This window comes from Terrapene carolina, unplaced genomic scaffold (assembly GCF_002925995.2).
Source record: "Terrapene carolina triunguis isolate 2854851 unplaced genomic scaffold, T_m_triunguis-2.0 Scaffold234, whole genome shotgun sequence".
Classification (NCBI taxonomy): domain Eukaryota; kingdom Metazoa; phylum Chordata; order Testudines; family Emydidae; genus Terrapene; species Terrapene triunguis.
The window spans coordinates 16,848,162-16,871,889 of NW_020664585.1; the positions used below are offsets into that span (position 1 = coordinate 16,848,162).

Sequence of the window (23,728 nt, forward strand, 5' to 3'; positions counted from 1 at the left end):
CTTAAAGAGCTGGCATCTCTGATCACCTTACGCTAAGGCCACATCAGCAAACCAATAAGCCACAAGCTGTGCTGATGACAAATTTAGGAGAGGCATTTACAGATCATGGTCTTGTGGTCTCTCTCACTGTTTATGAGATAAATATACGCACACATACACCCACGCGTAGACAGTGGTCGGCATTAAATATCAATGTTTGTCAAGCAACCGGACCATGTTCACAGGCCTTTTTCAGAAGGACCAAAATATGGAGCCAGTTTAATTACACGAAGCCTAGTAATAAAGTTGGGGCACTACATTCAAGTGGTGAAAAACCCTTGGGGAACAACCGAGAATTCCAAGGTGTCACTGCATCCTCTCTCCACGTGGTGGCCCTGTTGGCTAAATGCACATTTATCTTAGAGTTCAGCTCCATAGGAAAGTATTACATCCCAATTCCCTCCTACTTGACAGGTAGAGAATCAGCAAAGACATGAGAATTGGAGGCAAATCACAGGGGTGTTGGATTTAGAACCAAAAAAATGTGGGGGGGGCGGGGGTAACTATTTTAGTTAAGTAATTTATTCTTCATCTTCTTTGAAATGGTTACTAAATTCTGTACCTAAACAGAGGGATAGCTCAATGGTTTGAGCATTGGCCTGCTAAACCCAGCGTTGTGAGTTCAATCCTTGAGGGGGCCACTTAGGGATCTGGGGCAAAATCAGTACTTAGTCCTGCTAGTGAAGGCAGGGGGCTGGACTCAATGACCTTTCAGGGTCCCTTCCAGTTCTAGGAGATAGGATATCTCCATTAATTTTTTTTTATTTATTTAAAGTCACTTCTCTCAGCTCTCTAGAGATAATCACTTCATACCTAGCTCTCTTGGGATTCTGAATTCCCTCCAATGAAAATAAATAGGTTTGTCTGTCATAGAAATTTCATTCTATGCACCTGTATGTGCACATATACAGCACACGTATGTATCCACATGCGCACACTCAGATATTTACACCCAGTGTACAAGCGTTACTTGCCCATCAGTGTAATACAGCCACTTCTGGGGTGGAATGTGACAGCACACAGCAACACTAGGCAACAGCTGAGCATAGGAAGGGATGGTCACAATCTACAACAGAAGTGTGCTAGAGATTTTTAAACTTTGACATTTCAAATTTGCAAGGGTGGGGGGATTTTTTATGAGATTTCCGTAACCAGCTCTCCCTTCCAGCTGAAACTGCAAGGGAGCGGAATGCAGTGACCCATGAGAGGGGAGGGCAATCTTCGGAGGCTCGTTAAGACTCAGTAATCGCTAATTGCTCCGACAGATGCATTGCCAGAGAAACAGCAGCGTCTCAGAGGTGATGTCATGATTAAGACACGGCCACAGCTGGTGAGGACGTGGGAGCTGCCAACCCCCCGCTTCCAGGCTGCTGCTTTGGCAACACATGCCGTTCACAGGCAAATCCCCAGGGGGGTGGTTGATTCCCTGTTAATGTCGCTAGGCCAGGTCTATTTTTTCCTACCACTGAAAAGAGCTCCTACACCAGGACCATCTATCTCGGTGCCCACAACACCGCAGGGCTGAGTGTGGGAGCGTCCAGGCAGTGACCGGGCTTCACAGAGGTCTCCCCACGGTGGTTCTCAGACAGCTGAGACACTGTGATTGTGGTACGTTGGCTAGTTGTTTCTCCTTCCAGTACACCTGGCTGCTATCTGCAACTTCTCTCTGCAGAGAGCACCCCCCTGGCATCTGGAATACTCCTCAGCCCCATTAACGAGGAGCAGATGAGAGCTCCTCCACCCGAGAGGCACCGGACACACCCTCCCCTTGACTCTGCACAGGAGAAGAGCACCGCCAACGGGCGCCCACCTGGTCATCTGCTGGATGCACTGAGCTCTGTAGTTCTCATAGTGAACATCACAGGTGACATCCTTCAGGTCGTGCATGTGCGTCCGGATCAGCATGTTCCGCAGCTTCACGAAATCACAGTGTGCCTGGTTTTCCACTGGGGGAGCAGCAACAAACAGCATTTGGATTTCACCCCAACATCTGCCCGGGGCAAGGACGAGCAATGGCCCCGTCAGAGCCTCGCCACATCCAACCCCTGGCTAAAACGCTCATCCCTGCAGGGTCCTTCCAACCCCTGCCCCCCACTAGCCCATCTCCTACTCCCCCCCATCTTCAGACATGCCCATGAGGCTGCCTCTCTGCTGGTGAGATGTCAGAGCACTTGGGCTCAAGCTAACAACACCGTTTTAAATGGGAAGGGGCTGGAGGCAGAACATTTCCAGCGACAGGGTCCTCTGCTGTAGGGCTTGCTTCTCCCCTTGGTCACAAGAGCCTGAATTTGCTGACCTGCAGGCTTTGAGAAGGAAGATTGTGTGCGCGCAGGCTTGGGACCAGGCGGGTTCTGACTGGGGACACTGGTTCCAAGGGGTATGGATTGTATTCATTAAACCGGGCACAGTCTCTGGGACTGCAGCTAGCAATGGAAACTAATCAGAATCAAATCGAAGGGCTTTATGAGCCTGGTCTTTGGGTCTATCTTCATCCTAAATCTAGAGCCTGATCCAAAGTCCACTGAAGTCAATGGGCTTCTTTCCATTGGATTTTGGATTAGGCCCAGAGTCACTTGCTTTTGAAGAGGAGGAACACACAGCAGGGAGGTGAAGTCACAGGCCCGCCAGGGCTTCGTGGAGGCGTGGGCACAGCCTGTGTGTATCTAACAACAAGCGTCACCCCGTAAAGCCATGCAGCCAGCAGCTTGACTCCTCTTCTGAAACAGTCATCAGCGCGCTTGGCTCAGGATTTTCCAGTTAATTGTTCCCCTGCGTACCTGCACAGTTAAAAGGGCCAGTCCCAGGGGAGGTCTGGTCCCCAATCTGACCTGCCTCTTTTATTATTTAGCTTGCAAAGTCAAGGGCAGCCAGGCCATGTCACCAGGGCCGGCTCCAGGGTTTTGGCCGCCCCAAGCAGCCAAACAAACAAACAAAAAAAAGCCGCAATCGCGATCTGCGGCGGCAATTCGGCGGGAGGTCCTTCGCTCCGAGCAGGAGTTAGGGACCGTCTGCCGAATTGCCGCCGAACAGCTGGACATGCCGCCCCTCTCCGAAGTGGCCGCCCCAAGCACCTGCTTGGTAAGCTGGTGCCTGGAGCCGGCCCTGCACGTCACACCAGGGACTTCGCAAGCTGCTTTTCCTCCCAGACGCAAACGCTGCAATGCATTCGCCCCGTCCGAGGGCGCTGAGCAGTCAGTGCATTCCTGAGCAGCCCTAGCACAACAAACTAGTGCTCGTGCAACCCAAGCACCACAAGCCCCCTGCAGCGACAAGCCAGGGGAGAGTCAAATCAGTAACTACCTCCATTGCCAGGGCATGGGGCCTAGGGGATTTTCTAATCAGGGAGAACAGAAAGTTACAGGCAAAGTGAGGCAGCCCAGCCTTTAGAGAAATGTTCACTCCGTTGGAATGTATTGCTGCTGGTAGGGCTCTCTGAGCACCACTGACTCCCCTGTCCGGAGCAAATGAGGCTTGGGGGTTGGGAGCTGCCTTTGCCGAATGCCGGCATCTCTCTCATTTAAAACAGCTGTTTCCTCCCATCTAAGCAACAAACCCGCCCCACTGTGGGTGTATTGCGGCTACGCAGCAGCTCACAGGCCACTGCCACCAACATCGGCCGGGCCAAAAGCAGAGCAGTGGGGAGATAACATGAGGGGCATTCTGCCATCTAATGTCTCCCCGTACTGTGGGACCTGCCCCTCCGCTCTCCTCCTAGCGGTGCTGGGCTGAGGGTCTCACCGCAGACATTACCATGGCGGCGGCAGCAAAGCCTTGTATTGCTGACTGGGCAGAGCGTGAAGGGTATAAACCTTTACTCCGATGGGAGCAATGTCTACTCCGGAACGACCAGGCAATGCCCTGCCTTCCCAAGCAGAGAGCCGCTGTTTCCTAGGCATTAAACACTGAGTCTGCCTCATTCAGAAACAACCAGAAGAGAGAGACACGCACATGTTCTTCTCTGCCCCTGGTATTTCTAAGGCAGCCATCATGATATCAGAGGAGGACACATCTGCCGTCGGCCCAGCCCTGCAAGCTGCTCCCAGCTGTCGGTTAAACACGCTTGCTCTTCCCCATGAAGGAGCATGCAGGGGAGCCGTCTGAGGGGGTGACTTCGGGTGGCTGCACCGCTTGGGTACCGGAGCAGAGAAGCCACGGCACAGAGTGCAGGCTAGCCACCCAAGCAATGACCCTTGTACAGCCCCTGCTGCTGCAGCTTCACTGCTACCAGCACCTGAGCTGGCTAGATTAAAGCTGGCTCGGGTACGTGTACATGAGCGGCAGTCACACCCGGTGAATACAGCATAGACACGCCCTCGGTGTGCTGCCAACACGCACTTACCACTAGGGGGCTCCAAAGCCACCGGGGGAGCCCCAGCACAGCACTGAACTGGACTCTCCACCGGCTGGAATTCTGCCCCAGGGCTGCCAGCCCTCACCCCCTCCTCCCGGCTTCCCTGCCAGGCGCCCAGGGACACGCCTTACCTTCCACAATGCCCCACGGGTACAGCCGCCCACGCACTCTCTGGCCTTTGGCCTCCACCACCGTGTTGCTGCCGATGACGGCGAAGGGAGCGCTCTCCTGAAACGAGAGCCACCGAGGAATCAGGAAGCCTGGGCAGGGCCGGCGGGAATCACGCGAGGCCCAGATGGGAGCCCTGAGGGCTCAGGTTCTGACGCCCACACAGGGCGACTGTGTTCTCTGGCCCGGTGGTGGGGGTGCAGGTGGGAAGGGCGTGCAGGAACTTCATCCGGTTCCAGGCGCCGAACACGGAGCTCGTCCAGGGAGGGGCACACACTGCCCCTTTCCAGAGCGGCCGTCAGCGGGTCGCCAGCTCACATTGCCCCTAACCAGGCCGGGCTGCCCAGCATGTGCCATGCTCAGGGACTCTGCTAGCCCAGCCCCGAGCCAACTGAGGAACATGAAGGGGCCTGGCACTCCCCGGTGGGTCGAGGGCCATTGTCTGCCCCCCTGCCGGTTGTGCACAGTCGCATCATTTCACCCCGTACACCCTTCCCTGAGGTACATTCCCGACGACTCATCGGGCGAGAATCGCTGCTCCGTGGCGACGAGTGTCACTCAGAAACCAACGCTCAGCACTGGGACACGCCAAGTGGGACGCGAGATACTGCCAGTGGTATTGCTGGATCACACATGCAGATTGGCTGACACTGGGGTATCCTTCCCGGTGGGATGGGGGAAGGGCACCTGGCCCCACAGGAAACACCAGCCTTGGGGACTCTGTGCACCCAATTATTTTTCAGACACCCTGGGTTCACCTGGCAGGTCAGGTATCCCAAACGCTCTCCCTCCCTCGGCACAGGCAGCTCTTGACCTGGTCACATGCACCAGGAAGCCAGGAGGAGAGGGAATAACCCCTCCCCGCCTCAAAAGAGAGGAGCCCTCGGTCCCCACATCTGGTTGGTATCTGTGGCTAGGCAACAACGAGGGGAGTCAAGACAAACAGGGCCTGACTGAAGTCCATGGAGTTACACCAGGAACGAACCTGGCCCACTAGACTGCTGTCTTAAAGCCGTGGTGACATGGGACCGCACCCAGGTGCCTGTGCTCCATGCTGAAGCCACTTCAAACTTTGTGACACCAGCAGGAAGAGAACTGAGATCTCCTGCTCCAAAAGCACAGGCCTCTAGCACCTGAGGTAAAGAAGAATCTCCACTGACTGTTTGCAGTACGGGGCCTCTAACACACATGGTATAGCTGATTCCACCCACTAGAGGGCAGGGGTGCACACCAGCCAGCTGAGGAGACAACTGAACTGGAAGAAGAGGTCCAGGGCCTTCCTCACCTTCAGCTCCCGGTCTTGCTGTTTGAATTCCTCATCTTCATCAGAGTCGCAGTCTGGGAACTGGTAAACTTTAATCCCAAACTTGTCGATCTCTTCCCGGATCTGCTCCCCCGCAGGGCAAGGGCAAAATGAAAGACAGCACCAAAAAGCCCGTCAGCACGACCAGAGAGTGCACCGAACCGCCCTCGCTGCAGCCTCTCTGCTCTGGTTGCTGGCGAGGGAGGGGCCTCCCCGGGCTGGGAACACCAGTGGGGAAAGCACAGAGCATTGTGGACTCTTCTCCAACCCCTGCAGAGCACTCTCCGGGGAGCTGGCCCTCTCCTGAGATTGCCATGCTCCCGGGAAGGCCAAGGCAAGGAGGAGAAGCGAAGCGATGAAAGCAGGGAAGCCAACAAGGCCCCGTCAGGGCTGGCTCCCGACTGGGGCATCTGGAGATGGGCAGAGAGGGGGGTTTTGGACCCATTTCCCCTATCACCAGCGGCTGCTGGGGGATTGGATAAATGACCCACCTAAACCTCTCTGCTAGTTTGTCGTTGTCTGTGCTGAATTCAAGGGCAGGGACGCCCCTGCCCAGTGACACATGGGAAGGAGCAAAGGAGAGGAACTGTCTTCTAAACAAGACCAGCTTAGCCCTGGGGACCTCGGCACCTCTGTGTGTGGGAGGGGGAATAAGGGGGGCACTGAAGCAGGTGACACCCACTGGCAGGAGCAGGAGCTACGGTTACAGCAGTTTGGCTCGTCTCCTGGCTGCTGGGCCCCGCGCCGGAGACACTAGAGGCCACAGGGCGTCACGCCGAGGCGAGCGGTGTCTCTGCAGCAGGAGCAGAGATCTCTGGTAGGCAGGGCACCAGGCAGGGTGGGGGACCCCAGCCACAGGTGGGGACGGAGCTGGATGGGTCCCCACAGGGGTTATTTTGCATGGGCCCCATGAAACATGGGGAGCAATGGGACAGGGCCATGGGTCAGGCCATTCCGCTCCATCCCTGACACAAAGGGGGGTGCAGGGTCTGCTTGCTCCTGGCTGGCTGTCCCCACTGATCACCTCTCCAGCGGGAGGGGCTCTGTCGAGCAGGGCTCAGGCAGAACCCGGGGAGCCGTGCGGACCCGTGAGCCCTGCCAACATGTCACGGCCAGACAGCAGCATCTCTCACCCTCTCCTTTAGCTTCCGGATCTCACTGGGGATCAGGCAGTCGGCCTTGGCGATCAGGGGCACGATGTTCACCTTCTCGTGCAGAGCCTTCATGAACCCAACGTCCACCGGCCTCAGCCTGCAGCAGGGGGGGAAGTAGCAGGGGTTACCTCACCCTCCTGTTTTTCCTCTGGAGGGGGCACTCCCATTCACCCACTGGGCCAGACGCCCTCTTAGCAGTGAGTGTGGGGGCTAGAGAAACTCAGCCACGGGGCCTGGGGCAATGGCGTTTCCAATGTTACAGGCCACAAGGAGAGATCTCAGCGGGTGCATTTAGGGCATGGAGGGTGGCTTGAATGTACCCTTTCCAGTCTGGCTGCTGTAACAGCTCAGCCTATCGAATCAGAAAGACACCAGACAGGTATATACTCCCCTACAGAATAAACCCTGCCTGGGGCCCCACCCTACCTTGCACAGTATGAAGCTATCAGATCTGGCTCCCTTGGTTATCCCCCTGGGCAAGGACCCTGGGGCTGCCTTAATGTACGCCAGGGAACAGGCTGGCACTAGGACTGGGAGGTGTAAAGGCAACTTAAAGCTCTCTCTGCCCCCACCCTGTCCTGCACTGGGCGCAGATCCACCAGACTGAAGATCAGGGGCTGCATGTTGGTTTTCTCCTTCTTGCTTCCCCAGGAGAGCAGCAGAGAGAAATGGGCTTTGGGCCTGCAGGGGATCAGTGCCTAGAGAACAGGCCTCACTCTCAGCGCCGTGGAGCCAAGATCATGTGACCAGAGTGTGTCACGTCAAAGAGTAAACTCCCAAGAGGGGGGTGGCAGAGGGCTAGCCTGGGCAAGAGCAGATATCTCTCTGTTAGCACTTCTAACCCCAAATCCCACTCAGACTCATTACCTGCAATCCCCAACACTGTCACAAGAGGGCGACATTTGGGCATAAGCTCCTCCCACCAGCGTAAGGGGATGAATGGTTTAACAATGACACAGCACCTTCTGGGCAATGCTGCTAAGCCCCCATAGTGGAGAGGGGAGGAAAGCAAAAGAGGCAGGGGTTTAGGGATTTGCTCACATGACTCCTGCTAACACAAGCAGGAGCCCGTGCGCGAGATCCTCGCATGCACCATGCTGAGATGTTGCCCCAGGCAGGAGACTGGCTCCCAGCGAGCGCAGCGCCTCACCCGTGTCCGAAGGGCGAGATGAAGTAGAGGCAGCAGTGCACTCGGTTGTCCTGGATGTTCTTCCGGTTCAGGCCGCTCTCGTCACGGAAATACTGTTCGAACTGCTGATCGATGTAATCGGTGATGGGCTTCCAGCTGGGGGAGCATTGCAAACACACACCAAACCCTGCCTTTAACAGGAGACAGCCTCGGAGACATAGAGCACAGGAGGAACCAGCTCCCTGTCCCCTTCCCCAGCCTAAGTCCCTGTCCTGGGCAGTGCTAAGGGCTGAATTTGTCCATCTCTCTGTAACACGAAAGCAGCATCCCCTTTCCCACCTTAGACCCCCTCTGCTCCCATCGTCCAGGAGGGAAGGAAATGGCAGCTGACAGAGCCTTAGGGTCAGGAGTGGCGCAAGTTCCCTAAAAGCGTGCAGCCATCGGTGCCCTAACCATGGCCCCGCCCCCTTTCCCCAGGCCCCACCCCCACCCTGCCTCTTCCCCCCCCCCACGGACCCCTGGCCCCTTTGTTCCGGCACCCCTGCCCAGCCCCCCTCACCACTCAGTGTTGTTAACAGCATCTCCAAAGCCCGGGGTGTCGACTATCGTCAGCTTCAGCTTGACGCCCTTCTCCTCGATGTCCACGGTGTGTTTCAGGATCTCCACTGTTTGGCTGATTCGCTCTTCAAACAGAAATAAGTGAACCGAAACCAGTGGTTAGCGCTGGGGGACCCCCTCCTCAGGCCGTGTCTGCACATGGACCGGTTCTCAGCATCAGGCCCACTCCCACAATACTACCCTGCACTGTCACAGGCAGAACTGCTAGGGGAAGGGGAGTGTTTCACTGAAAAGTGTCCTTTTTGGGGCAAAAATGTGAGAAAATCAAAATAGCTGATTCTGAAATGGACAATGCAGTGCCTCATGGGAGTTGTAGTTTGGGTGCTTCGTGCTTTCATTCGCCTATAAAGGCCTGGTGCCCAGCTTGGGCAACATTTCCCATCATGCATCATGGGCTTGGTATGGGGAGCTGGTGCATCATGGGTAATCAAGTGCAGCCAGGGAGCCTGGCCCATAAAAGAAAACAGGCGCATGAGGCACCTGAATCAAAACTCCCATGAGGCACCATGGCAGCATTTCAGAATTGAAATATTTTGGTTTTCAGCTATTCACTTTTCCAGTGAAGTTTCCTGCTCAAAGCAGACACTTTTGGGGGGAAATTTCATTTAATCCAAAATCCAATTTTCCATCCAAAACCAGTGTTAATGGAAAATTTTCACCCGGCTCTAAGCACAGAGCCTTTGTGCACATTTGCCTGGACTGCCCTGCTGGCTTTGCTGAAGTCCACATGACTACGAACAGGCCAGAAAGGAGAGTGGATCGGAGGAAATTTGAACCAGTGAGGAAGATCAGTATTATGCTCGCTTTACCCGAACCCAGAGCTATTATGTGATTTGCCCAAGGCCACACAGTGAGCTAGTTGCATTGTCCTGACTCCTAGCCCCTGATCTAACTACCAGGAACGCCCCTCCCAATACTATGGGATGTTCCTAGAAACCTTTTCACATACACAGTCTATGTTGTTGTAGATGACATCATAGGAATTGCCACACATCATCATATCATAGGCCAACATCCTGCCATGGGCAGTGACCAGCACCTGATACTTTAGGAGAAACCCCCATATCGCACTAAACCAACTGATCTAAATGGCCAGCCCCTGACACAAATCCTCCAGGAAGGAGATCCTTGTTAATGAAAGAAGCAGGCCCCCTTATGTGCCAGGGACTAAGGCTGTATCCCTGCTTCTGCCCAACTGTCCAGGAAGGAGAAACCAAGCTAAAGATCTAAACAAACAGGCCACTTAGCATCTTTTCTTTGGAGAGAAAACTCTAGTGCTTGGAAATCCCAGGCCCAAACTTTTCTTGCTCTAATCCTAGAGGCTGTATGGACTAAAGGCTGTATGGTTCACTGGGGAGAAAGGAGCAGCTAAGCAGCAGTGACGAATGTGGGGCAGTTTGTGCTGTGGCTAAAGTGCTGTATTTTAAAAGAGTCCCTGTGGAAACAACTGGCCTCACACATCCCCCTTGTGCTGCACTTACCCTCTGCATTGAGAAGCTTCCTGTCTTTGTAAAGATCGGTCAGGAACAGGCTATTCACCAAGGTGGATTTCCCCAGGCCCGACTCTCCTAATGGACACAGTCAAAGAAAAGCAACACAACCCAGCACCTGGATTAGGAAGAAATCCTGGAGCAAGGCTTTCAATGCTGCCTCCCGAGCCAAGGCAAGCGAGAGACGACCCCTTCGGGGGCCGCACACTGGTGGGCACATCACCAGCGAGATTCCTCTGACTCTGTATACATGGGAGAGCCCAGCTCCTCCCTGTTCTCTACCTAGGCTCCTAGCCAGCCCTGTTTCTGCCACCTGCAGTCACGCCTTCGGCTGGTGGAGGGACAGGTACACTCAGCTCAGGGCGGCTAAAGGAGGAGCGGGAAGGGGGTGGGGCAGGGGAGGGCTGAGGAGTCAAAGAATGTTTGGCTGGGAGACTGGAAAGCAGAACCTGGGAAGGATCCAGCCGATGCTGGAGTCTCTGGGGAGAGGGCTGGTGGGCACAGGCCTCCTCCCCACAGCCCCAGGACCTGATCAGGCAATAACCAGAGAGCCCCTGGCTGTGCTCCTGGGTTTCTTTAGTGGGTGTCTGGGGATTGGTTCTGATTAAACAGGGTGAAAGGAGACATTTGGGTTCAACGCAGAAGATGACACCCTGACCCGCTGAAATCATTAGCAACACTCCCACGGGCGTCAGTGCCACTCGGGCTTCACCCAGCGGCTTGGCAGGTCTGACAACAGAACGGCTTCAGTACCTCCAGGACAGGGCACCGGCTCGGGGCTTGACCCACCTCCCTGTTCTCGCTGAGCAGGTCCCCACTCCCCCAGCGGCTGCGGTGATTTCAGTGGGTGCTTGCGCCGTAAGGCTCTGCGCTGGGAGAGCGCCAGCTCCTTGGGACACAAAAGATGTTCTCCCAACGCTAGGCCCAGCAGCACTGAGCCTTATCCAGGCAGGCAGGCAGCAAGGCTCCCAGGGAACCCACTGGGGCGGCAGGGAAGTCTCACCGGCTACCATCAAGGTGAAGTCGAAGCCCTTCTTCACGGATTTCCGGTGCACCTGGTTCGGCAGGGTGGCGAATCCCACATACTGCTTCTCGTGGTCCTGAGGAAGGAGGCAGACAGGGACAGCTCCTGGAGGCGCTGTGTGCACAGGGATCTGCTATTCCCACTCTGACCCTGAACACCAAGTGGAGGAGGGAATCAACGGGGAGATCATTCCCCCCTCCCCTCCCGTAAAGCAGCCGGGACAGGGAGGGGGAAGCGCATGGTCCAGCTTCACAGACTGCCCAACCGGCCAGGTGCTTGCAGGTCTACGTTGCACAGGGGAAGTGCAGGGAGCTGTGTTGCATGCCCCACCAGTGCTCACGGGCTGTTTGCCAGCCAACTAGGCCATTCTCACACGTCCGTGGAAGGGCTGGGGCTCTGGCAGGCTCCCATCAGCATGTGGGAGAACTCCAGGGAGACAGCCTCCCCAATCCCCAACTGCAAGAGCAGAGGCAGGCGTCCTGTCTTTCCATAAGCTTCCCAAGCCCTTCTCTTCCTGACCAGCACAACAACAGACAAACCTGCCAGCCCACAGCATAGATGCCAAGTGTGGGTTTTCCTCCGGGTCCCCAGCAGCCCAGGCCGCAGGGCTGATATTCCTTTGTCTCTCCAAAGAAAGAGGAAACTTACATTTTGCAATGGACAAGCCTGTGTAATTAACACGGCCAGTGCTGCCAAGACTCTAGTGCTGTGTAACAACAAGGGAATGAGGAACTGGCCTTGGCTGGCTCTCTCGAGGTTTTATCTCTTGCATTCGGGCTGATTAGTGAGAAATTCGGAATATCTCGAGCTGCTTGTTTCAAAAGAGAGTCGTTTCAGGAGCCCACAGAGTGAAATGGAGAAGTCAAAGTAGCAGAGAACATCTCTGGTGTTGCCCTGGTACAGGCTCTTTCATCCAAGGGATAATAGAGCGCTTTGGGCCTCCCCGTTCCTCTCCATCACTGCAGCTCAGCACAAACCCGTGTTGCTTGTTTGTTTTCAAGCACCTGACCTCTCCCATGCAGGAATACAAGCGTGCAGCACGCGTCGGGCCTCTCTTATACACATGCACGTCCCCCTTGTCAGAAAAGCACGCGCTGGACAATACCGCAGGCAGTTCATGCTAGCTGCATCTGTTAAGAGCTGCACACCAGAAGCCATTGGCAGTGCACAGTAAGAAGTTTTATTGGTCCTACAAAACCCAGAACCAATACTGCACGTTTGTGAGCACCTTACCTATTCACTAGCTAGTGACATTGATACGGACAGCTCTCTTCCAGCATGTAACCTGTGCGATCATACTGCAAGCATGGGGCCCACCCTGCATGCACGCAACACACGCACCGCACAAAAGTACATTGCTGTACGCTACATACGCACACAGTGTGGTGCTCATACTGCAGTCAGGCATACTTCATAAATGCATGCTGGAACAAATGGTTCAAATGCTGCATGCATGAAGGAAACACACACGACTTGCAAAACAGTACTGCACGGGACATGCTGCGAGCATGAGACACATACAGACACACGCTGCATGCCTGGAGCATTCAGGCTGCACAAACACAGTCCCATAAAGGGATAAAACCCAGGGCGGATTAAACTAAAGTTTGTGAGATCTCTACAAGTGAGGCAGGCAGCTCTCCTTTAGCAGGGGCGGATTCATTTCCAGGGCTACCACAGCACAAATGGGCTGAGAGGTAACTCAAGCGCTCCCATCCCCAGCCGAGGTGTTAATGCTGGCTTCAAGATGTGACAGACGGAGACGGCTTTCTGGGGTCTGGAGGAAGAGCCAGTTTGGGTACCTGTCATGCCACAAATACTAGCTCAGCTCAGCAAAAGCCCATGAATACAGTATTCATAGCTCATGTATCTTGGGAGGAACTGTTGGCTGCACACCACAGTTGCTACACAGAGGAGTCATTCTCTTAGCCAAGTCTGCTCCACCATCATTCCCGGTTCCCTAAAGCCCAGCTGCAAAATCTGCCCCACGCACACCCTGGGCTCCACTGCTCGCTTCAACGCTGCATGCACATTCCTGTCCCCCCCAACCCCTAGAGAGCGGGGCAGGCAAGTGAGGCAGGTGAGCAAGGACCCTGGCAAACATGCTCCCATCTTACATACTGTCCAAATCTGAGCCACATGACAATTCATCAACCATCCGGACTCGATGCATCCCAAATTCTGCGTTTCAAACCCGCTGCGGCTGGCTTAAAAACAAACCCACCACCGGGATTCATGCCACTCAGACAGACCAGCACAGCTCCAACCCAGCACTGGCACCAATGCTTCCATGGCTTTGGACACTGCTCCCTTCCTGGTTGCCTGCTGCCCAGAAAGTTAGGCCAGTTCACCCCAGCTGAGGATGTGTCCTGGTCCTCATCTTCTCTCTTCTTTGGCCGCAACTGCGCAGTGCCTGGGGAAGCTGCTTGCACCAAAGCAAATATCTGGGGCAACCCCTCCCCCCCAAATCATGTGCGTTGTGCCACTGGGGCGAGTCTCCCAATGGGGTTGCCAGACCTGTGACATTTTTATCACTCTAACCCTGACAAGTGGAGTGGCCAGAGGCTCCAATCCCAGTCTCCTGGGCTTGACCCTACACTACATTTCAGCATTGATCCCCACTGCTTCCTTCCCGTCCCTTAGTTAAGACAGACGCCGGGGGGAGGCGGGCAATGAACACATGAAATCACAGAGCAAAGTCAGAAGTGGGATTAGAACCGGCACCCCCAGTGTTCCTCCCAGGCAAGCGTTTAGCTGACTGAGCTAAAAGGTTTTGACATCCCAAACCGCAGGCCCAGGAAGCCGCAGCAGCAAAGGAGGAAACTCTCTTGATAGAAAGTGACAGATGCTCCAGGTCTGTCACTGGGTTCCACTGACTGGGAAGGAGGGCACGGATCTGAGGCTTGCTGGGCAATGTCAGGCTTCATTACTACGAGGGGAATTTTAACCTCTCCATGCACCGAACTCCCCTGGATCTTGCCGGGAGAGCTGCCTGGGAAACACGCCTCAGCTACGCCCCGGAGTGCTTTGCAAAGGGCAGATGAGAAGCGTGCTAAGAAGGGTAAGAAAAGGTCAGTGTCCGTTTGCAAGAGGGAATGGGAAGACTTAGTAAAAGGGATCCCCTCTATTCGATGGGTGTTATGTGCCAGAGCAATTCTGCTTTCTGGCTGCTTGGCTTGCAATCAAAAATATAACTGTCAATATCACAGGAGGCCCTGTGGTAAATCAATATTGACTTAAACATGCAGCACCCTTTGCTAGTCCCTTTTCACACAGAGACGCTTTGAGTTTGGTGCAGGAGGGAGATGTGGGTCATTCTGAATGGGCTTTGGAAGCAGTTAATCACCAGCTCCTATCTTGGGGGACCTTAGGAACAGGAACGGTGCAGTAATAACTCCTGTCCCATATAGTTTATTCTTTAAAAAAATCCACCGGATGTGGTAACTCCGTCTCTGACAACGGAGAGATTGGCCAAACCAAGCCCTGGCGTCACTCTGCTAATGTCAATGAAATCAAAACTGGGTGAGTTTGGTCCATTGCGTCTCTGGTAGCTACTCAGGCCAAGCTGGAGAGCTTAGACCTATTGTAACGCTGGTTACTTCCTTATATCTACACCTCAGAGGAGACTGGCTGCTCCATTTCATATGGACAGATCCTATTGGGCCCAGGCCGCTGCCTTTAATCAATAGCTAGCCTCATTCGCCTGACACGCCTTCCCTTCGGCATTTTTCATTTCATCCCTAGTCCGGGGCCAGGGTGAGAGCGAGGGCAGGAGCTCCCCTCCCCCTGGCTGGTGCTGCTTGATGGATAAGGAGAGCTCCCAAGCTGATGAGGCGAGAGCTCCCCTGCCAGTTGCATTGTATTTTAACCCTGGTCTAGAATGGCTAATGCAAAGGCCGCTCAGCCTCCGGGAAGGGGAGCCCCTCCCGTTGCTCCCCAGCGGCGACTCTGACCAATTCAGGGATCGACTTGCCGAAGGGAATCCCAGCTGGCCCTCTTGCACTGGGAGGCTGGCTGAGTGTACACGCTCCAGAGGGTGTGTGCAGGGAGGTGGGGTGCAGAAGCAGTTTCCCCCAGAGGAAAAACGGGGGGGGGGAGGGGGAAGATCTCATTGCTCTAATGGGGCTTCCTCCCTTCCCTTAGGGTGACCAGATGTCCCAATTTTATAGGGGCAGTCCCGATTTTGGGGTCTTTTTCTTATATAGGCTCCTATTACCCCCCACCCTCTGTCCTGATTTTTCACATTTGCTGTCTGGTCACCTTCCCTTGAGGAACACACCTTGGTCTTTTAAATACTTTAATCTATTTAGCGTTTTCATATTAACGTAGCTCGCCTACCCCGCCCCACTGTGGTCCCAGACACGACAACCTGGAAGAGAAGTTCAGAGCGAACAAGGCCAGGTCGAAGCGGTCGATCACGGGACACATATCATGGCTCAGCGTCTGCCCAGAGACATGTGTGCACGTTTCCCACCCACTTCAGTGGGGGCTGCGCATGGATGTCTGAGGGCAGAATTTAGCCCGCCCACAATCTCTATCTCAGCATGGACGGACTAGCTGCACACGGGCCCACCAGACGCTGTGTTACAGGTCAGATTCCTGCTGGGTGTAATACCACAGCCTCCTGTGGAGCACTGGGCTCAATGGAGGGCAATTATGGCTTCTAAGTCACTACCTTAGCCCTACATCCGCACGGCAGAGAGGGGATGATGTACTCAATCAAGAAAGCCCACAAGGCCTAGAGGTGGGCAGTGCCCTGGGCATACGATAAATCCAACATGTTTATTAGGTTTGATGATTTGTTTGTGCCTTTTTTGCTCAAACTGATGCTGCACTAATAGACGTATTCCTTAATACCCAACACTGAGGCTCTCGGGTCAGCCGCCTGGGAAGAGCAGCGGACACAGTGTTGGGGGAATGGTGGGCTCCATGATGTCTGAGCACGGCTGGTGGAGGAGAGCAGGTGTCTTTCCCACCTGCGGATCGGGAGTAGAGGTAAAATCCCGCTGTCCAGCCGGCTGGGGGCTTGGACCTCAAGGACGGGTAACACTGCAAAAGCTCCCTCTCCCCCCGCATAGTCCCATTGGCCAAGCCTCACCTAACACAGCCCATGATATCCAGATGTCTAAAGGAGCCCCACTGACCCCAAGTAAAACAGCAGCAGCAGGCAGGAAGCCAGCCTTGCACAGAGACAGGTCAGTCACATCCTTCCAGGCAGAGCCGTGCTGCCTCCTTTGCGTGCATGTCCTTTAGGGTCAGCCTCACACCCGCACGAAGGCCTCGGGATGTCACGCAACCCTGGAGGAGTGACCCTGGCACTTGGAGGAGAGGAAGGTGATCAGGAACAGTCAACGTGGATTCACCAAGGGCAAGTCATGCCTGACCAACTTGATTGCGTTCTGTGATGAGATAACTGGCTCTATGGATATGGGGAAGCGGTGGACATGATATATCTTGACCTTAGCAAAGCTTTTGATATGGTCTCCCACAGTATTCTTGCCAGCAAGTTAAAAAAGTATGGATTGGATGAATGGACTATATAGGATAGAAAGCTGGCTAGATCGTTGGGCAAAACGAGTACTGATCAATGGCTCGATGGCTAGTTGGCAGCCAGTATCAAGCGGAGTGCCCCAGGGGTCGGTCCTGGGGCCGGTTTTGTTCAACAGCTTCATTAATGATCTGGATGATGGGATGGACTGCACCCTCAGCAAGTTCGCAGACGACACTAAGATGGGGGGAGAGGTAGATATACTGGAGGGTAGGGATAGGGTCCAGAGTGACCTAGACAAATTGGAGGATTGAGCCAAAAGAAATCGGATGAGATTAAACAAGGACAAGTGCAGAGCCCTGCACTTAGGATGGAAGAATCCCATGCACTGCTACAGACTGGGGACCGACTGGCTAAGCGGCAGTTCTGCAGAAAAGGACCCGGAGATTACAGTGGATGAGAAACTGGATATGAGTCAGCAGTGTGCCCTTGTTGCCAAGAAAGCCAATGGCATATTGGGCTGCATTAGTAGGAGCATTGCCAGCAGACTGAAGGAAGTGATAATTTCCCTCTATTCAGCACTGGTGAGGCCACACCTGGAGTATTGCATCCAGTTTTGGTGCCCCCACTACAGGAAGAATGTGGACAAATTACAGAGAGTCCAGCAGAGGGCAACTAAAATGATCAGGGGGCTGGGGCACATGACTTACGAGGAGAGGCTGAGGGAACTGGGCTTATTTAGTCTGCAGAAGAGAAGTGAGGGGGGATTTGATAGCAGCCTTCAACTATCTGAAGGAGGGTTCCAAAGAGGATGGAGCTAGGCTGTTCTCAGTGGTGGCAGATGATAAAACAAGGAGCAATGGTCTCAAGTTGCAGTGGGGGAGGTCTAGGTTGGATATTAGGAAAAACTTTTTCACTAGGAGGGTGGTGAAGCACTGGAATGGGTTACCTAGGGAGGTGGTAGAATCTCCATCCTTAGAGGTTTTTAAGGCCCGGCTTGACAAGCCCTGGCTGGGATGATTTAGTTGGGGCTGGTCCTGCTTTGAGCAGGGGATTGGACTAGATGACCTCCTGAGGTCTCTTCCAACCCTAATCTTCTATGATTCTATGCCCCACAGGCAACGGCTGAAGCCAGCCAGAGTGAAAGCAGAGGCATCACTGACCTTCGGGGCCCTGTTTATAAACCAAAGTGCTTACAGCAAAGCAAACGGGTCTAATCTCTAGTTCGGGACATGCTGCCCGGTTCGCCGAAGGTCACGACCATACACTGTATCTTGGGAGATCCCAGCATTAGCATACTCCGCAGTCAGCCCTATCGAGTGCTGATGGTGCACAAAGGGTACAGACGGTAACAGCAGCCTGCCGGCTGAGATCTATCCAGTTCACACCCTACCCTTCTGTTAGGAGTGCTGGCCCTTGGGTGGCTGGTAAAGGGAAGAAATCCCTCGTACTGTTGTGGCACTTGGCCAGGGGCCGTCTACGTATGTACGCTGGAATTTAAGGTGTGTGGCACAATGGTGCTGCGTGAGCAGTTTGAAATGCGCACACACTGGCTTCTCCCCATCTCCTTTACAACCGACCCCCCTACACTGGCAGACCTGCGTTTCACACAACGGGATCACTAACCCAGTGATTACCCTCGGGATCAATTTGACCCAGTGGGTTTAGTTAGACCTAGTGACTAGTTAAAGGCCGTACGATGGTGAAAATCAGCCAGATGCCAGACGGCAGGAAATGATCCATCCCAAGCCAGGATGTTGACGGCTCCCCTGCCTGCACCCCGGCTCGCAGCGGATGCTGCCCCGTACACATTGTCCTGGCCTCTGAGTGGTGCCGAGAGTGCTCCAGCCAGGTTGGTCAGTGCTCAGTGCCCCTCCCGATGGCTAGATAAACACAGCGCTCCGTACAGGGGATATGTGACACCACGTCTCTGCCAGGGCAGCAAGCGTACAGCGATGGACCTGTACTCCCCTTCCCTTTTCAGAAACCGGAGCAGACAAGAGGCAAAAGTGACTGCCTGGATCAAAAACCGCAGCTCCCACGGCCTGCTCCCCTCACACCCCCTTCCCAGGCCAGACCTAGCAGCACAGTGTGTGGGTGAACTCGACACACGGTCACCAGCCCGGAACAACAGCAAGAAAAAAAGCTGGTTGGTGAAATGCAACGTTAACATGGTAACACAAACCAGGCAGTATGTACACGTACACACCCACCCCTCCCCCTCCCTCCTCAGATGGGCAGTCACTGTGGGAAATAACACACAACACTACTCTGCCATGTGTCTCCCAGCTGTCCGACACCTCGCTGCAGCCCCTCACATCCAACCCAGTCCTGCTGTCTGCTTCCTGACTCTTCCCCTTCCCAGCGTCTTTCCGCTCCCCTGCCCTCAGAGGTCCCTTCCACAGTTAAACCCTTCTCCTCGGGCAGCATTCCCCCGCCACACACGGCTATAAATACACCCTGTACCTTCAGCTTGACCGGGTAGCTTCTCTGGGCCTGCGTCCGGGGAGAAAGCAGCCGCTCCGCTAACAGCTCCTGAATAATGATTGAATCCATAAGCCCGGCAGGCGAGTCTGAGAGCCGCCGTGGGCCAAAGAAACGCAACAACAACAACCACCACCACCACCCATGTGTTCACTCCCAGCCTTGAACAAATCCATAAGGCAGCCACCCCCCGCCTGCGCGCACGCACACACACACACACTCACACACACACACACACACACACACACACAGCCCAGCCCCTCTGCAAGGGAGAGAGCTCCCATGACAGCCAGCGGGTTGGAATTTCCTGTGCTGCTGTGGCTGCCTGGCCTGCAGATGGGGCGTGCGAACAAGAATAGGACCAAAGCGACAGCGACCGGGGGGGGGGGGGGGGGGGGGGGGGGCAGAGAGCACTCACAATAGCTCAGGCCAGTTTCGTTCACGCGAGGATGGCCCCGCAGGGCGCTTTAAGCAAACACAGCCCCAGCCCGGAAGCCAAATCCAGTTTTTCAATTAGACTCTTCATTTGGTGTCTTGCTTAGATACGCTGACTGGTGGAGCTGAGCAAAGGTGAAACGTGCCCTGCGCACCCCCGACAAGAGGCAATCCTGTGTCTGAAGGTTTAAAGGGTCCACAAAGCTTTCAGGAGACGTGGGTTCAGACCACACCTCAGAGCCAAACTGCTCCGGATTTGCCCATCTCCGGTCACTAGCACAGTTTTGTTTGACCTTTAGTTACCGACCCACCCCTACTGGGCAAGTGACCTTTGCTGGACCCTAGGGAGGTCACTTAAGTTTGGATGGAGGTACAAAAAAGTGGGGGGGGGGGAGAACAGGAAACAGTATTGCCAAGCCCAATCATTCAAAAATCATGTGTTAGTCCCCTCCCCCAACATCAGGAGATTAGCTTAAAAATCAAGAAATTGGCTTATCAACAATGCAGGATTTTTGCTTGTTTTTTTTTAAAATAATCTACACGGGGGTTGTTTTTATTTATGGTCTGGGTTGGAAACCTTCAGAGGGCACTCGGGCCATGTTTTCAGGCTCTTCTCTGCCACCACAAGGGGTAGAAACTTACTTTAAAAAAAAAAAAGAATGCTGAGATTCCTCTCCAGGAGCTGGGGCTTTCAGAAATACATCAACTATCAGGAGAGTTGTGATACAATCGCAAGAGATGCCAACACTGGTGGTGCGGGGCGAACCTCCTCCTTGTTGCACCCCGCTCAACGCCATGGCCTCGGAGTATGTTCCAGGCTGGGCCCACAGAAGAAAGTTCCTTGTCACAGTCCCCTCCTCCCAGGTCACCCCCTGTTACGCCCCAGTTCTCGTGCTGTGGATCATGGATCGGTAAGGCTCCCGCTGAGTATTCCCAGTGTTCCCCACTGGGGACTGCGTGTTACAAGTCCCCCTCGATGCCAATACACAGAGGATACGAGTGGCTCCAAGGCCTTGACTCTTTAGCTCAAGCTGGTTTCAGCTCATGCTTTTAGCTGTGGAGGTCCCCCCAGTTCAAACCCCAGCGTGTCAGCCCAGAGGGCAACTGTCACATAAGCACTTGCAATCCCGGGCCCCACCCGTGCGCTCCGTACATTGCTATTAGCAGGAGCCCTGGTTGCTGTAAATTCTACTGCGCTGTGTCTCTGAGGGTCCTCCACAGAGCAGCCAATGGCTTGACGCCTAAGGGGTTAATATCAAAGCAGGGAGGAGCTGGAGAACATGCTCTCAGAGGCCTCATCTGATACAGAAACACAGGCAGAGGAGGAAGCAAGAGGAATCAGGCTAGACACCCTGCAAGCCCTGGGAAAGCGAATGCAAGTCCTACCAACCTGACCCAGACGGATGAACCTGGAAAAGGAGGGAAAAAATGTGTCTAGGCAACATTGGTCTGAAACAGCCCCAAAATGTCATGCCCGGTTTCCCGTCCTTCCCTCTGATGGAGCCTTATTCCTAGAGATGCATCAAAACACCGAGTGCCCAGGTGGCCTACAGCTGGCTCAAACACATCTACAGGGGGGTGGGTGGATGGATGCTGCTTACATCTCATCCTCACCCAGGCCTGATTCCTGGAGGACCCATTTCCCAGACAGTTCCCTATTGGCTGGCAGTGCCCCTGGCCACTGTGTAAAGTGCTCCAAGCCCCTCAGATAAACAGGGCTGTACAGGTGCAACTCCTTGCTGTGTTCACAGGTCACCGAGTGACTAGTGGCATGAAAAATACTCAATAAATACAGAGAGTTGCAAAGTGAGCCAAGGCAGGATTGTTAAGGAGCACCAGGATTGGTTCCCAACACTGGGGAATGATGTTACATATACGTAAAATGCCTCCTTCAACTGCAGCCCCACCTCTGAGGCCTCTTGTGGGGGGCAGGAGGGAATCAGGGGGGCTGGCTGGATTTGCAATCTGGTGAACTGCAGCCGCTCTAACCGTTGAGCTGTGACAGCCCCCGTCTGTGACGCGGACGCTCCCACCGCACACGACAGGCCCCTAATAACGACCGCTGCATTCAAACTAACCACAGTGGAATCTGCCACAGATGCGTATGTTACAGCCCCTGAAGTTCAGAGCGAGGGCTGAGAGTCCAGGGCTTCATCTCAGCCTGAGCCCGCACACTGGTGCTAAAAAAGGCCCCACTGTGCTTCACTTGTTTGTTCTTCAGGGAAGGAAAAGGGAGTTTACTCAGATGTGAGTCAAGGCTGAGTTTGGATTTTTGACCCTTCGCTGCTGCTTGAGACCAGGCTCTAACTGTTATTTAAAGACACGGGGGAGGATTCGGTCTGTTGCAAGTTCCCTAACTTTTCTTCTTATTCCTTTTTCCAACGTGGGTCATTATCTTTCCAATCAAATGTCTCAGTGCTGTTGTTTTAAAAAACTCTCTCCCTGCTAGTGCTATCCTAATGAGCCAGCAAGGTGGATGGGTGTAGGAAGGCAGGAGATTTCAGCCTCCAGCTGCGGAGGAGCCATCGTAATGAACAGCGAGGAACACAACTCCATTCCAGCTGACGGGGAGAAGAATGTGTTATCAGCTCTGCTCCCCGCTCAGCTCCATCGCTCCAGAGTGTCATTTCTGATCTCTCCTCTGGAATATTTGGCAGTAACTTTCCATAGCTGAAGTGCTTTAGCAGAGGTATTAAGGAGTCCTCGTCGAAGGTCATCTGATCTTGCTCTCTCCCCCATGTTCCCGTCCCTGAAGCTGCAACCCGATTACAGTCTCTCTCTCTCAGTCCTAACTGGCATTCCTGCCCCCCCCTGCGGAAACAGCTTCAGCTGGCTCTCCTGGGCTCAAGGAATACTACCTAGCACGTGCATGGCGCTTCCCACCCCTGGAACTCAAAGCACAAAAGTGAACATCCTTATTCCCATTTCACAGATTGGGCAACTGAGGCACAGAGCAGGGAAGCGACTGGCCCATGGGCACAGCAGGGCTTCAGCCGATGGAACCGCCCCTTCCCCAGAGAAGAAACTAAATTCATTGGATCTTTATTGTTGCGATAGGGAGAGATGGAGGGATGGACAATAGAGGGAGGCAGAGGATGCAGAAGCACAGCAAACCCGTCGTTAAGGGAGTTACAAAGAGACGTTATGGTTGTTCAAAAGGGGGAGGGGAGGAGAGCTGGGAAACATTCCCAGAGCAGGAAAACTCCCTCCATACAGCAGCTGTCATCACACGTGAGTAACCCTCCCCTGAGCCTCCCTGCCAACAGCTTGTGCCAATTCCAGCCGCTGTGTTTCGCTCCCTACCAGTGCTGAGCTCTGGCAGCCAAACATCAAGGCCTGATCCTGAGATGTGTTAAACCACCGCAACTGCTGTGTGGTGCTGTGGGGGCTCAGCCCCTCTCAGAATCAGGCCCACCGATTGTAATTCACTCACATGGTACCGTCGCTAATCAGAAGGCCGCAGCTTTCTCCTGAAGGCAAGATTTCTCCCTCCACCCATCACTGAATGGAGTATTCCACAGCTAAAGCCTGGCAAGAACATTCCCACAGCTTTCTGCACAAGAAACCCGTACGCTGAGCCGCCGAGGCAACGGCCCGGCCCCAGGACACAGGAGGAGCCGTTGCCTCAGCGTGTTCCCTCTAACCCAGGGGTTTCTCCAACTCTTCCATTCTGTCAACCACTTTGTAAGCAAATCGTCCCCTCTTGGACCACTCGCCCGTCCCTGCTTGGCAGACCATGGTCTGAAGACACACACCCCCCCCGCCCACCATAGACCACCAACCAGGAGTGCCTGTCTTAGCAGGAACTGGTGTGGCAGGCATAGATTGGTGCAGCAGAATCATGAATGTGATTGGAGCATTTTTCCTAGCTGGGAAGCAACACTGGTGGGTTGCAACTAAGCCACTTTGCTGCCAGTAAGCCCAAGGAGGAGTGCTGACAAAAACAAGGAGCTACTGCATCATGAAAGGGCATTAAATTGCACCCAGCATTATCTGGAACAGCGTCCAGAGTGGAATCCTAGCTAAGAGGACGCGCCTTGGAATG

The 23,728-nt window shown here is 54.3% G+C and overlaps 1 protein-coding gene across 1 annotated transcript in view; it reads right to left on the reverse strand.

Moving 5' to 3' along the window:
- The window catches only part of SEPTIN5 (septin 5), a 62,507-nt gene that overhangs the window by 381 nt on the left and 38,398 nt on the right, over positions 1-23,728 (reverse strand). Inside the window, exons 3-10 of the mRNA XM_026657019.2 lie at positions 11,256-11,352; positions 10,244-10,330; positions 8,704-8,827; positions 8,166-8,300; positions 6,995-7,112; positions 5,844-5,945; positions 4,522-4,618; positions 1,801-1,985 (exon numbers count right to left, since the gene is read on the reverse strand). Coding sequence (XP_026512804.1) covers positions 1,801-1,985; positions 4,522-4,618; positions 5,844-5,945; positions 6,995-7,112; positions 8,166-8,300; positions 8,704-8,827; positions 10,244-10,330; positions 11,256-11,352 — 945 coding nt within the window. The remainder of the gene's footprint in view (positions 1-1,800; positions 1,986-4,521; positions 4,619-5,843; positions 5,946-6,994; positions 7,113-8,165; positions 8,301-8,703; positions 8,828-10,243; positions 10,331-11,255; positions 11,353-23,728) is intronic.